This window comes from Echinops telfairi, unplaced genomic scaffold (assembly GCF_000313985.2).
Source record: "Echinops telfairi isolate 266 unplaced genomic scaffold, ASM31398v2 ScPeMD7_5592;HRSCAF=6446, whole genome shotgun sequence".
Taxonomy (NCBI): Eukaryota; Metazoa; Chordata; class Mammalia; order Afrosoricida; family Tenrecidae; genus Echinops; species Echinops telfairi.
The window spans coordinates 40,863,561-40,879,087 of NW_022109491.1; the positions used below are offsets into that span (position 1 = coordinate 40,863,561).

General features: G+C 43.1%; 2 protein-coding genes and 1 non-coding gene across 3 annotated transcripts in view; 2 read left to right on the forward strand and 1 right to left on the reverse strand.

The window, feature by feature from the left end:
• Positions 1-6,041: 6,041 nt before the first annotated feature.
• The window catches only part of SEL1L2 (SEL1L2 adaptor subunit of ERAD E3 ligase), a 151,745-nt gene continuing 142,259 nt past the window's right edge, over positions 6,042-15,527 (reverse strand). The window contains exons 18-19 of the mRNA XM_045295171.1: positions 13,753-13,881; positions 6,042-6,161 (exon numbers count right to left, since the gene is read on the reverse strand). Coding sequence (XP_045151106.1) covers positions 6,042-6,161; positions 13,753-13,881 — 249 coding nt within the window. The remainder of the gene's footprint in view (positions 6,162-13,752; positions 13,882-15,527) is intronic.
• On the forward strand, positions 9,086-10,121 carry LOC105979671 (3-beta-hydroxysteroid-Delta(8),Delta(7)-isomerase-like). Its single transcript, XM_045295383.1, has one exon. The coding sequence runs from the start codon at positions 9,147-9,149 to the stop codon at positions 9,834-9,836; it is 690 nt and encodes a 229-aa protein (XP_045151318.1). The 5' UTR covers positions 9,086-9,146; the 3' UTR covers positions 9,837-10,121.
• LOC115871429 lies at positions 10,217-10,410 on the forward strand. Its single transcript, XR_004047297.1, has one exon. It is a non-coding gene; the product is annotated as a U2 spliceosomal RNA (small nuclear RNA).

Below are 15,527 nucleotides of genomic sequence, written 5' to 3' on the forward strand. Positions count from 1 at the left end.
AGGACGAAGCAGCGGCTTCTTCTCTGACGGCTAAGCACCCTCCACGAGGACCATCAAGCCGGGCTGAGGTGAGCAATGCTACCATGAATTGCATCTGACTCCATTACTTGACTCCATCCTTTAACTCTCATGCTCTCTGTGACTTTACTATAATCTCTACTTATTATCGCTGTACAATTGCGCCTACCGAACCTATGATGTTTTGTGGGGTTCCCTCTTCCCCTTAACCCCACACAGAAAAGCAGAGAAATAATTGAATTTCTTCCATAAGTACATGTTTTGCCTGGCTAAGGAAGGATATCACTTCTTGCCCCCAGTGACCATAAGACACCTGGATTTCTTCAGGCTTTCAGACAAGAAAACAAAGAACCAGGTATGGATCTGACTAGTCTGTTCAGTCCTGCCTTCCAAGATAAGTGGCCCAGGGCCTAGGCTGCACTTTTCTTCTGCAAATATTTAGAGTGGAATTTATGTAACTCTTGTTGCGTCAGGGACAGGCTGTCAGAACATCAACCCTTCTCTCTGCACTTACCAGGAAATGAAGCTGACGGACAATTCTCAGAACTGGCTCCTAGAATAACCATCTTTCCTCCCCACCTGCAACGGCTGGACAATTAGACTAAGGAAAAACATGACAGCAGTGAAAAATCCCCAGCAGCTACAGCCCCAACCCATTCCCAAAGGGACCCTCCTCAGCCCCTCCTTTAAAAACCCACCTCTCTCCTCACTGGGCGGGACTTCCCTGCGCTACTTTCTAGACCACGGAATCTCGTCTTGGAGCTTCTTTCCTAATAAAGAGCTGTTGCAGCCTCTTAACTTTTTCTCTCTTTGTTTGTCCTCATACCTCAGTTTACCTCTCAACTCTGGTAGATTTTTAAAACATTATAGTAGATTAACTATTGCTGCAAATTATTTACTTCTGCTTTCATTGAGAGGTGGAATCTAATACTTGACCAACAGAACATGGCTGAAATAGGTGCTAAAGCTTCCAAGGCTAAGTTGTAGGACGCCAACAACTGTCGTCTGGGTTTCTGTGTATACATTCTCCAGGAGTTCTAAGCTTCCATGCAAGAAATCCAACTACCCTGAATCTCACATGCTACAGAGATCCCATGTGATATGCAGAGGATTCGGACCAATAAGCTCTCCTTATCCCAGCCTTCCAGCCATCCCCTCCAAGGTGCCTGGGATGCGAGTGAAGCTGTCAGACTCTAGAACAGACAATGTAGCTCAAGAACAAAACCAAGTGACCTTTGTTGAGGCCATGTAGCATAAGAGCACCATGCAGCAAACCCCTCCCTGGATTCTTTACCTACATGATCCAGATATATAGTCATTATTGCTTCAAACCATGACGTTTTGGAGTAGTTGGTTAAGCGGCAAAGGATAGCTGGGTTAATAATATGAAGGAAAATTTTACTTTAGAGTTAGATTTGAATTTGACTTCTAGCTCAATTGTTTATCATGTAGGGGATTTTTTTTTTAAGTTGGCATCACAAGAGAATTTTACGTAGAGACTGCTGCGAGAACGAGGAGGAGCCTAGGTGGTATGGTGGTTATGAGTTGGGCCTGTAATCGCAGGATAAGCAGTTTGAAACCACCAGCCTCTCTGAGAGAACGATAGGGCTTTCTACTCCCGTGAAGAGTCACAGTCTCAAACTCACAGGGGCCGTTCTACCCTGTCCTACAGGGCAGCTATGAGTTGGCATTGACTCAATGGCAGAGTTTGGTTTTGAGTTTGAGGAGGAAGAAATCCTTACTAGCCAGCACACCTGGTCTCTGATCCCAAACTCCTCAACCTCCACATCCTGGCCCTGCTTCACCTCCTCCATCTTCCACCCTTTTCATACCAATACATACTAGCCTTCTCAGGAGTTCTGGGAAATATCATCCTGATATGTTGTCATGGATTCCACACATGCTCTGACCAAATCTCTACTTTTGCACATATGTCCTGTCTCATGGGATCAGGGGTGGAGTCCTCTTCTTCTATAACGGTTTCCTGCTTATATGGAGCATATCATCATCCCGACCAAATGAATAGAAATCTCTACTTCTCTATTCTATATTTAGGGGAGCAAGCTCTTTCAGGTGGAGAGTCAGCTTTGTGATCTTTACTTAACAAGTTACTTAGCTTCTCCTAGCCTCATTTTACCCATGTATAAAATATGAGTAGATATTTCTATCTCCCAAGCTTATAGCGAAGCAGCAGAGAAGCGGAAATGTCTGTCACAAAACCAGTGCTCCATAGCGCTCCTTGCTCTTCTTTGCACTCTTGTGGTGACTGGTGCCTATTAGACCCTCTACTGGATGGTAGCAAGAGGGGGAGGCAGCAAGCAACAGCGCCTGAAGCTGCTTCCCTCGGATTTCACTACGCTCTTTCCTGGACACTCACTTCCAGACCGATTAAAATCCAACATTCAGCTTCTTAGCCCAATACATTTCTGAGGAAGAAAGGGCTTTCAAGGGACATTTAGATACATTGTCCAAGTGGGCTTTTCTGGCTTTATTTGTTCTGTGGATTATGAAAATGCTGGCATAGTGGGTTAAATGGTGGGCTGCTAACTGCAAGTTCAGCAGTTCTAAACCAACAGTTGCTCCAGGGAAGCAAAGATGAGGCTTTCTATTCCCTAAAGAGTTAACTTCCTAACAAGCCAAGGGGGTCGTTTTTTTTTCAGTCCTATAGCTTCACTGAGTCAGAATTGACTTGATGGGCTGTGAGATTGGTCTTATCTCAGGTGACACATCCAGTTTCATGTGTTGTTTAATTTACTAGTGAGATCATTAAGATTTATTGTGCCAACCTGGCTGATAAACACATATGGGAGTAATTGAAGGGCAGAGAGATAAATGGCTCAGTAAGCCTCGCCTTTCTAGTTCTCCAGGTATCTTGCTCTCTGATGGTGGCAGCTGCCTTAGCCAGTTCCCTGCTTCACCTGGCAAGGCTCACTTCTTGCAAGACATCCCTGAGGAGAAGCCACATGGACCTACCCCGATGCAGCCCTGGGTGCTGGAGCAGCCGTAGAGAGACCCTTGCCAGCACTGAGATGCTTACACGTTCACTGACTCGGCTTTCCTCCTGCAACTGGCATCATTGCGTGTGTTTTGTGAGATGGAGGACGACTTTGTGGATTGGTGTTGGACATATGGGCTAATGTTGAACTTGTGGGCTTGGACAGCACAGGGTTGGGATGTGTCCTTGATGTGCACTTACCCTTTATATAAAACTCTCTCTTATACATAAGAGTTTCTGTGGATTTGTTTCTCTAATGTACCCAGACTAGCACAGCTATATGGTTCCATTTTAGAGAACATTCTGTATTATTACTGGGTGTAAACTGGACCACATCCTATGCTTTCCTGGAATATACTATAGAGCTACATACAGTTCTACACACATAATCTCACCTAGAAAGCCAGACTTCTATTTTCTGAGTGAACTGTAGTACAAAAGCTGTATCATGGACCACAGATGGTCAGTTATCACTTAAGAGCTATCAGAAACACATGAAGTCAAACAAATAAGTGCTGTGTGGAGTGGGTGGATTATCATAATTAGAAAATAAATGGCTTAAGCAGAGAGGCTCTTTCATAGTTGGTCAAGTGCTGGGAGGTGCTTAATCATCCCAATGATGTTGGCCTTGGCTACAATGGCTGCTCCAGAGAAGGGGCACTCGGAGGAACATCGTAATGCTTTCAAAATCCTGAACCACACAGGCTTTTAAAACCTGCTCCACTTGTCATATTTACTTGGAATGATCAGCTGAAACAGATCATTCCTGGGCTTATGAAGTCCTTTGCGTGCATTTCATGCAGTGTTCTGCTCTGCACAAGAAGCCACAAAAAGTCTTCCTTTCTTCCTAGCCTGCAGCTATTTTCCTGACCTCTAAGTGTGGGATATAAACAGACTTTTCCCCAGCTTTGCCTCCCCCAAATATGTGCCTAATTTAAGAGGCTGTTTGCCAGCACAAGGTGGAAGGTCAGATGCTTAGAGATATCCTCCCTGAAGGCATTAAGCCATCAGATTACTGTCTGGTCCACAGTAAGTGGGGCTCACACCCTACTGATAAGGATAGTAATTGTTCCCATAAAGAGCTTAGAACAGGTCAAACTTGCTCAGTGATATCCAATGTTGCACCAGGCCTGTGATGATTTGTTCGGGGCTGGCTCCCCTGACATCTAAGGAGCTAATTTCATATTCAGTCTTGGAGCATTCTGCCTTCCATTCTCCCCTTTGCCCGTTTCTTCCCTCTGACTTGCTCAACTTCCAGAGCTCTGTGAGATATAATTACAAGGTGACCTGTGAATTAGGCTCTGGCCTGAAGTCTGGATCTCCACCCCTTCCTTGTAAGTTTGTATAGATTATTCTGGATCTTCTGAAATTGGAAACTTTTTGAGGTCAAGTCCAGGAAATTCTAAATACTTGGACCTCAGACAGGCCTAGTTTTAACTCATGACCAAAATTAATGGCAATGGCTAATATGTAAACATGCTATTGTTTATATGGTGCTTTAGAAATTAGGTTCACTTGAATAGCAAAGTGAGTATTATTTCCATTTTATTGAGAAGTGCTGAGATTTGAAAAAGAATTAGGCTAGCTCTCTTACAGAGCCAAGGAAGAAAGCCAAACCCAGAACTGCTCTACCATTTCATTCTACTTTCTGATTACGATTGGCATCAGAAATTATGTCTTCCTGTCCTTAGGTTTGATTTTTAAAGTATGGATTCTTTTGTTCTCACCAGAACATCCAGCATTTTAACTGGAAGTATAATTGGAAAAACATAGGTGCCCCCAGATCATTATCAACTCAGTTGTCCCCATTTTCCAACCAATTTGTTCTGAATTTTTAAAGACTGTTAAGATTATTGCCTATGGAGCTCATTGTAGGTGCCAAGCCCTGTGCTAGTTCCTTTCTATACATCATCCCACTTAATCCACACATCAGCTCTCTAAGCCAAGTGTTATGAGTCAGCAGTGGTTCAGTGGTAGAATCCTCACTGTCCTTGCTGGAGGCCTGGTTTTTATTCCCGGAAATGCAGCTCATGAGCCCCCAGCCACCACCCCTCTATCAGAGGTGTTCCTATGATGCTAAACAGATTCCCGCTGAGCTTCCAGACTGGGATGGATGGCGAGGAAAGGCCTGGAGAACTGCTTCCAAAAATCAGTCAATGAATACCCTATGGAATACAATGGTCGGATCCGTAACTGATCATGTGGATGGCACAGTAGTGGGTATCTTTTTGTTTTATTGGACACATGGCCAACATGACTTGGAGGTCCATTCGATGGCAGCTAACAGCAACCAGAAGATAGGAATCATTATGCCATTTTACAGATCAGGAAGCAGATTCAGAGGTAGTTGAGCTAAGGGAAAAAATGAGATTCAGGCCCAGTCATTTCCTCACCCCTCCCTAACCCCAAGCCAGAGGCCTCTGCTTTACTTTGGCCTCTGTCCCAGAAGGTTGGTACCACTTCACTCTATGAATACACCAATTGAGAACCGCCCCCCCCCCCCATAAAAAAAACACAGGGTTCTAAAGAAGGGCAGGGGAGAGCAGTACAATGCTGGAAGACTACAAATTTGTAAATGTCTTTATCAGTTCTGAAAAATCTGTGCTGCTGCCCTCCCCAAACTCCTCTCTTTCCCAATTCAGTATGCCTGTAGGAGACCCCCCCCCCCCTCAGAAAAAAATAATAAAACTTACCTTGTTCTCTAACAATGGGAAGGATTGTTACAACCAACAATGTTATACCTGGTGGTGTTCCTCCCACCCCCCCTAACTCAAGACTAGATCACTGAGATCACAAGTTGCAATTAATTCTTAAGTGGCTTATTCCCTCCTCCTCCTGAGAGAACAGATCAACCAAGATGGAAGACAGACTCGGTTTCTTCAAGGCTTCAGACTTGGCTTCATTTCCACCACAGCTTATGTAGGCAATCTGGAGCAGACTTTTGATTTTGGTGAGGACATTCTTTATTCATTGAGGATGCCTTAGAGTAAACTGATTCCCATGGGCAGGTTTCCCCATGATCTGGCTCCTAGCCATGGCGATTTCTAAGTAAGATAATCAGCAAGGCAACGATTAGGCCAATCACAAATAAATCCCAGTAAGGTCCAACGGTGTTATCCAATTCCATCCATTGCCATCGCCTTGTGAACTGTGGGTAAGAGACATACTGTCAAAAAAAAAAAAAAGGCAGACCACCCCCCTGTCTTTTTGAGATTATTATCTTTCCCTAACCGTATTCAACAAGACGCACATCCCCACACACCTCCCACCTTAGCCCTGACCCTTTATTCTTGTAATCTTGAAAGACATGATCTTTTCTTACTTGCTTATCATTCTTACCTATGGTTTAACTGACACCTTTATTTATTTAAACTTTTTATTGTGAAATGAGTGAAAGTTTACAGAGCAAATCATCAGTTTTACATTCAACAATTCATGCATATTCTGTTTCATTGTATTTATTGGAATCCCTCAGTGTAACATCACCTCTCCCACCTTCTCCCTATGTTTCCTATCTCCAATTTTCCATTTTCCCAACTTTCTGCTCTGTGTCCTGGGGCAAATGCTGCCCTCTTGATCACAAATAGTCAATTATTCCAAAGCGTGTGCCTTTCAATAATGTAATTTTTCCACCAATGGACCAGTCCACAGTTCAGCTGAAAACTGAGTCACCGGGGTGAATTCAATTGCACACCCAGAGAGTGATCTCTTTCATGATCTTGAGTTTCGTTTCACATTTTTCTCCCACTCTACATAGGTTCTCCTGGCACTGTTGGGTAAGTTTCGGACTTCCCGACTGCAAGGTTAGCAATTCAAACTCACTAGCTGCTTCACGTGAGAAAAATGATTCTATCTGCTCTTTTTAAAAATCATCGTAATGGAGAACCTTAATGAAGGTAGGGGAGAATGAGGCAAGCCCAGTTATAGCAAGCATAGAGGGGCAGGTAGCAAATTTGGTTTTGAACTCGGGGTGGAGGTGGGGGAGAGAGGTGAGAAAGTGAGGATCCATGAGCCTGGGGTGTGGGATGCAGTGGGAAGAAGGCCCAGTCTGAGGGGGGCCTGAGGGTGGTCCCGTGGGGGGAGACCACAGGGACCACCCCTCAGTGCTGAGGAAAAGGCACTTGGCTCAGTCTCTTTCAGCCCACAGCCCATACAAGGAGATGGGAGTCCCCTGGCCCCTTTCAAGCACCTGGCAGCCGCTGCTGGATTCTATCTACTCTTGTAAAGATTTACAGCCTCAGAAATGCTTGTAGAGTGGCCATGAGTCAGAAGTGATTTGACGGCAGTGGGTTATGATTTTTGTTTACGTTACACAGGGCTCTCCAATGCAATCCCTTTGGGATCAATAAGCACTGGCAGCCAGGCACCATGCAGTTTCTCTGGTCTCAGGGTAGTAGAGAATGCTACTTGTGCAGTCCACCAGTCCAGTGGACTAATGGGTTTCCATGGGTCCTTGATCTTCACCACTCCTCCTCCCTTGGGACAGGGAGAGACCAACAGTCACACCCTAGACGACTGCCCATCCGTTTTCAAGACCCCAGTTGCTGTTCATCAAAGCAGGGTGCAGATTTTTGGACTATGTTATGCCAGTTGACCTTGAAGTGCTCTGAGACTATGGTCCTGAGCCCCCCTAGGCCCAGAAACGGAGTCCCTCAATTTTCTGAATATGTCTAAAACATTTTAACAACTTTGTCCCCTGAATGCTCCACCATATTCAGAGATATACTTGCAGCAAAGGTAAACATTCATGTACAAATATCTCTTTAAAACCTGTATTTATGTGTGGGTGTATTTCCATTCTCCATCTCATACCTGTTTAACCTGCCTATCCGTGCATCTACTTGTAAGTCATCATTATTGTACGATTGTGTAAATGACACTATTTATCTCTGATGCCTTTAACTCCTGTATGTGTCCTAGTGTCTTCCTTTGTCTCTATACTTGTTTGCCAACCTCCTTACTGTAAATTGACTTCTCCTTTCTCTAAATTGTTGAAATCTACTTGAATTCCTCTCATTTGGAAGTTCTGTAACTAAATTATTCCCTAGTTTTACTTTGTAATGATCTTCTTTCCAAATTGATACAGCTGATTCCCTACTTTTAGTCTTGTAGTTTGGTTTTACTTTGAATACTTCTACATTTGAGTTGATTTTCTCGGTGGTAATATCATGCTTGTTAATCTTAGCAGTAATTTCCTTGTTAGGTTTTCAGTCTGCAGGACTCTCTTTACTATTTCTCCCAAGGTTGCTTTTCCTTTTGCAAATCCCTCTAATTGTTGATCATCTGGAAATGTCTTAATTTCACCATCATATTTCAGAAATAGGTTTAATTCTTTCTTTTTTCTTTTAGGGTTTTGGATATGATGTTCCATTGTCTTCTGATGTCATGGCTTTTCTGCGAGAACTGAGAGATTGGTCATATTGATTCTCCTTTGTAGGCAACCTGTCATTTTTCTCTAGCTACTCTCAAAATTCTTTCCTTGTCTTCAGTTTGGAAAGTTTGATTATGATATGCCTTTGGTGATTTTTCTCTTGGGGTCTATGCTGTTTGAGGTTCTTTCAGCTTTTTGAATGCCTGTCTTCTCACCTGCCATGGTGTTAGGGCAGCTTTCTTTCAATAACTTCAACAATTTTCTCTGAGCTGATTTTTTTTTTTTTGTCGTTTTGTATTTTCACCCTGCAAATTGGTAACAATTTTTAAAAGATGTACACTTAACACAGGCAGGTACACATGAACCAGTGCAACCTTTGTGAAATCAGTTTAGTCACATTATTTCCAGCATCGTAAAAAATACCATATCCCTGCCTGGGGCTAACCTCACCAGGGCCCATCCCCTGGCCCCGCCCACTCCGGACTTGGTCCCAGCCAACAGCGAAAAGGACACCGCGCCCTAGGGAGGGGCCGGCGGCGCAGAGGGAACTTTTAGCGGTTGGGAGCGGCATGGGCCGCCTTCCCATTGGCCCGCTCTGGAAGAATTGCCTTTGAGGGGATGGGCCAGACCTAAGGAAGTTCCGTGCCGGTGGGCGGACGTGGTTAGATCCCGGCGTCCGCGTGAGAAGCAGCCGTGGGTCGCGCCGGCAGGTTTTGCTGCTCTTCTTTTACTTCTCTACTTTCCTCTCTGCTGTGTACAGCCATGACCACCGTCAGCCCCGTGCACCCGTACTGGCCTCGGGACCTACGGCTGGACAACTTTGTGCCTAACGACATCCCCGCTCGGCATATCCTGGCTGGCCTCTTCTCAGCATCTGGGGTCATAGTCGTGACCACTTGGCGCTTGTCCAGTCGAGCTGCAGTCATCCCCCTGGGGACTTGGAGGCGGCTGTCCCTGTGCTGGTTTGCAGTGTGCGGGTTCATTCATCTGGTGATTGAGGGCTGGTTCGTCCTCTACTATAAGGACTTCCTCGGAGATCAAGCCTTCTTATCCCAACTCTGGAAAGAGTACGCCAAAGGGGACAGTCGGTATATCCTGGGTGAGAACTTCATAGTATGCATGGAGACCATCACAGCGTGGATGTGGGGACCCCTCAGCCTATGGGTGGTAATTGCCTTTCTCCGCCAGCAACCCGTCCGCTTTGTCCTCCAGCTTGTGGTTTCTGTGGGCCAGATATACGGGGATATCCTGTATTTTCTGTCAGAGCACCGTGACGGGTACCAGCATGGGGAGCTGGGTCACCCAATCTACTTCTGGTTTTACTTCGTTTTTATGAATGCCTTGTGGCTGATGTTGCCGGGAGTCCTCGTGCTCGATTCTGTAAAGCATCTCACTTATGCCCAGAGCACACTGGATGCCGAGACCGCAAAAGTCAAGAGCAAGCTGAACTAGGGAGTAGTGTGGGCTGGGCTTCGAACACTGGCTGATGGAGAACTCATCACTTCCCCGAAGTGTCAACTCCTGCCCCCACGGGCTAGTGGGACAAAGGTACCGAACTTGTCAAACTCGGGCTGAGGGGTGGGCCCCAAAAGGGCCAGCGAGCGGAAAGAAAGCAAGAAGGGCGAAGTGGAGCTACTGCCAACAGCTGTTGCTTGGAACAAAGGCATAAGAAGACCTGGGGGAGGTCCATGATGGTGGCGTTTTTTTAAATCTGGAAATAAAATATCTTGACTCTAAGATTATATATATCTGTTGACTTTGATTTAGTAATTCCACTCGTAAGACTCCATTAATAGATATAACAGATGATTTCCCATGTAAAACAGCAATTCATCGCTTCTCGGCCTTTTGGCTACGATCAAGTGTAGTATCTGCTCTTATCAGTTTAATATCTGATACGTCCTCTATCCGAGGACAATATATTAAACGGATTTTTGGAGCAGAGAGATGGAATAGGAGCTTACTGCGTCCAATCCACGCATCGACCTGGTGGTATTGCAGTACTTTCAGGAACGGTGCATTCCCTTTTGGGGGAATAAAAACAAAACAGCAATGCCGGGGGAGATTGTAAGAGAATGCAATGCTAATGAACAGTGGCCATTTGTGAGTAAACAAATTGATAATTTTATTTTTAAATTATTTTCCAAAACATTTTTGTCAGGAACTAATCCAGACATCATACCGTTTCATAGTTCAATCACATCAAGCAGTTTTGCACAGCTGCTATCAAAATCAATTATAAAACATTTTCTTCCTTCTTGAACTCTTTGATATCAGCTCCTTCCCCCCTTCTACCTTCCCTACCCATACCCCCGAGAAACACTTATTATAGTTGTTGTCTCTATAAGTTCACCTATGCTGGGTTCATACACTGAAAAACTTTTTTAAAAACCACATAACAAAGATTCGAGGAGGCTACCCACAATGACAAAATACAACAGAGATAAATCCCAATTAAAAAAAAAAACTACAGAAAATATTAAAAGCTAGATCAAGTCCAAAATGTATCAGAGGGGTGATCAAGTGACAAGGTTTTAACCACAGTTGTCTCTTCAATACTCTGTCCGATAACTAGGTAATAATTCCCATCCCTCAATTATGGGTAGAGGAAAATCACAGAGGCATCTTCCCTGTGTAGCTCCTACAGATGTATTTTGGATTTTCACTGTCCTCCATAGCCTTCTGCACACGTCATCAGAACTAATTGTTCTTAGATTAGAGCTGGGATTAAGTGCAAGCCCCAAATCCATTTCTGAGCAGATTTCTGTCTCTGTTCTGGAATTCTGAATCACATATAATGCCTTCCTCTTGATGTTATCACCCATAATTCTTCGGATTTCTTTGTTCTTTTTTCTGATTGTTTTTCCAGCAGGTTAGTATTGAGAGATTTGTCATCAAGCTCACTAGTTTAGTCCCCCAATTCTAGTCTTTTGCTCTTGCAATGTATTCTCTATTTCTGAATATTTAGTATTGATCTGGATTTCTATGAACTGGTTAGCCTGGTTTCCGATCTTTCATTTATTTTGTCAATGTGTTTTTGTAGTATTTTCCTGAATTCTTCTCAATCTATTGAAAGCACCTAAATATCATTCTTTTAAATACCTTATTAGGTAGTTCCAATGCCATTTATTTTTCAGAAAGGACCTCTGGCTCTGTGTTTGGGGCACTTATTTGAGTCACTCTCTTGTTTCTTCATGTGAACTATAATATTCTTTTGTCTTTGAGACATTATGGTGGTGTATTTGTGTTTAATTAGTCATGGTATATAAGCACTCACCACCTGTCTGGGATGTGAGAGAGCATTTGAATGCATGTGCAGTTCTCTATTTGCTATTCATGTAGCATAGTTGAGGGTGGGCTTGACTGGTGTTGGCTGCTGTCTATTGATCATGGTATATATAAGCGGATACTGACCCTCACCCAGTAGGTGGGGCTGCAGGAAAGATGAATGTTGGTAGGTTATGTGGGCTCAGTTGTCTCTCATGGCATAAGAAAAAAAAAAAAAGAGAGAGAGAAGATAGGAAAATAACTCCAAAACAAACAAGTAACAGCAAAAATGAAAATAAAAAAGATTTAGAAAATCGGGGGGAAACAGGAAAACATCAAGAAAAAAATAATTTACTAATTAAAATGAAATAAATATAAAAAGGGGGATGAGAAAAAGACAAGATAGGGTAAAAAGCAAACAATAAGCCAAACTAACAACCAAATGAAACCCACTGTCAAATGACAAAATACCCATTTATAAACTATCAAGGGCTCATGGGGGAGGGGGGAGCGGGGAGGGAGGGGAAAAATGAGGACCTAATGTTGGGGGTTTAAATGGAGAGAAAATGTTTTGAGAAACAATGTACAAATGCGCTTTACACAATTGATGTGTGTATGGATTGGGATAACAGTTGTATGAGCCCCTAATAAAATGTTAAAAAAAACAAAACAAAAACCCACTGTCATTTGAGTAGATGGTGACGCATGGGGGCCTTATGTGCAGTTTCCACGGCTGAAAAGCTTGACAGGAGCAGAAAGCCTCAAAGAGAAAAGATAAAGGCAAAGAAAAATCTCAGAAAATAAAGAAGGGATGTGAAAAAAAATGAAACAAGAAAAAGAACAAAGGGAAGAAGAGATAAACAAGTGAAGGAACATAAGAGGGTAAAACAACAATAGACAAAGGAGAAAACTGCAGGGGTGAGGGGTGGGCAGGGCTTCATGTACAGGTCAGCACCCTTTGCCAGCCAGGGAGATAGAATGCCTGATCCTAAGATCACCAGTCTGCATGTTTGGAGACAGGATACCTGATCCAGAAACAGTTCCTGCCAACTTAGATGGTGGGTGCAGTCAGGGCGGCTGGGGCAGACTGGCTGGTTATGGAGAAGTTCTTGATTGTTCCCGAGACTGGAGACCCTCCTCTGCATGTTTTACTGGTCTGGTGAGGCAGAGCCCATCTATCTCTAGATCAGTGGTGGGAGTATCCAGCCCAAGAGTCGTATAAAGCCCACGAAATTATCAGTACCACCTAACCTCACATGCCTTACCCAAGAGAAGCAATTCCAGCCATCACAGTAGGGGGGCAGTTAGTTAAATATTTGACCAAGTACAGCAGGCAAAATTTTAAATTGATAATTTTATATGGTCTCAAGAGATATTATAAATATCTGCCCTTGGCAGAAAAAAATGTTCCTTTCCCTGCTCTAAACATTGAGGAAGTGCACCCAATACCCAGTCCACAAGGCCCCAGCTCTGATTTCACACAGAGCATGGTTTGCAAAAATGTGCCGTTTCACCAGCTGCTCGGTGGGCGAGGGTGGGAACTTGCCACACTTCTGACCACCAAGCGTGTGTGAGGAAAACAAGAGAATTGTACTATTCGGTCAGCACTAGCCACCAGTCTATTAACTGCCATATTTCAATAATTGCATATACCATATGTCACTTTTCTTAGGGCTTTAAACCACAAAAACAAACCAATTGTTACTGAGTTCATTCTGACTCTCAATGATGCTGTATAGGGTTTTTGAGGCTTTGTAAATCTTTATGAGATCAGATACACCCATCTTTCTCTAAAAAAGTTGCTGTTGAGTTTTAACTGCTGATCTTGCACTTAGCAGTCCGATACTTATACAACAGACCCACCAGGTTTCTTTTTGAACACAGTAGGTGCTCAAAAGCAAATCTACTGAATGCATTAACTGGTTGTACTATGAAATGCACTACATGGTGAGTATAAGGCTTTGAATTCTACATATTAAAGGAATGCTCATTCTCAAATGATTGCCCCTGGATTGGGGAGGTAAGAGGAAAACTATTCCCTCTCTCCCTTAGTTGCCTGAGAAGCTTTCAGAGATATGAGACCTACTTGAAACAAACTTACATTCAAAAACAGGATATCTTGGAGGAAATGCACAGTTTCCAGTTTCATGATGGCAAAGAAGACAGGTAGGTGTGCATCTGGATTTGTTTGAGCAGCTATGTCATATAATCGCCTGGCCAAGTGAATGTCCTAGGGAAAGAAGAATACAGAAAATATGAGATAATAAATCTGTGTTGTTTTAAGCAACTACATTTGTGGCAGTCAGTTATGTCAGCCAAAGGAAACTCACACAATCTTCACAAAGCTTTCTTTGATATTTCTGAACTAGCTCTTAGGTCTAAGTCAGAAGACGACTCTATTAATATTACATTTCCACAAATAAAATAATACAAACAGTAATAATTATTAAAAGTTCTTATATTTCTTCATATTACATTTCATACCCGTGGTTATATAATTTATTTGCTTATTAGTTTATTATGCATCCCTAGGTCTTTGAAAACAAGGACTTAGACAACCTATTCACCCTTGAATTCTTATGCTAACTGAAATGTCCAGTAAATAGTAGACTCTTTCAATATTGTAACTCAAGCTTTGATTTTTTTCTTCAATTCTTTCAGTTTAATATATGCTGAATAGGTTTTATTTCTGGTTTCCTCACTCTAAGTCTTTGCACACTTCCTTATAATACTTTAGTCTTCTTGAACTGCCCTTTGAAATTTTCTGCCCAACTCTTTCATCATTTCTTCCATGTGCCTCAGGTACTCTATGATTAAGAGCAAGCTTCAGAGTCTCTTCTGATATCCACTTTGATTCTTACTTTCTTTCCTATCTTTTTAATGATCTTTCACTTTTTGGTTTGTTCCACAGTTAGCCCCTGGCCTCATTTTATCTGATGATATTGGGCTTCTCCGTCATCATTTCCCACAAATGTCAATTTGGTTTCTGTGTATTCTCTCTGTAGAAGTCCGTGTGTATAGTTGCCTTTTGTGTTGTTGAATAAGATACAGTATTTGTGTTGAAAAATCATGGGTTGTGCAAAATTCCTTCATGAGATCTCCGCTTAGCTTTTATCATTAAGACTATATATATGTATACATATGTATTTGGTTTTTTATCATTTTATTGGGCGCTTGGACAACTCTTATCACAATCCATACATCAGTTGAATCAGGCATGTTTGTACATATGTTGCCTTTATTCTTTTCTAGACATTTGGTTTCTATTGAGCCCTTGGTATCAGCTCTTCCCCTCACCCTCATAACTCCCGATAGGTTGTACATTGTTATTTTTTTCATCTCACCAACCGCTGTCTCCCTTCCCCCATGTTTTCTGTTGTTCTTCCCCCTGTATAGTGGTATATGATTATGTGTCTATCATTGTGATTGGTTCCCTCTTTCTCCCTTCCCCTCCCCCACTTCCCCCTACCCTTCTGGTATCACTATTCCCACTCCTGTTCCGAGATTCTGTGTGTCCTGAGCTCTCATCCCTTTTTATACTTGTGTACATGTTCCAGTCTAGTCTGAATTGAGAAGCAGCACTGGGGTTATGGTAGTGGGGGGTGAGGAAGCCTCAAGGAACCAGAGGAATATAGTGTGTTTCATCGATGCTTTACTGCACCCTGATGACTCATCCCTTCCCTGTGGGCCCTCTGTGGGGAGATTGTTCCACTGTCTACAGATGGGCTTTGGATCTCTGCTCCAGCCCCCCTCGTTCTCAACACTATGTTTTTCTGCTGATGCCTATTACCCGGTCCCTATGACTCCTCATGATCGCACTGGTGGTGAGCTTCTTCCATGTGAACTGTTGCTTCACTGTTGAATGATGGCTTGTGT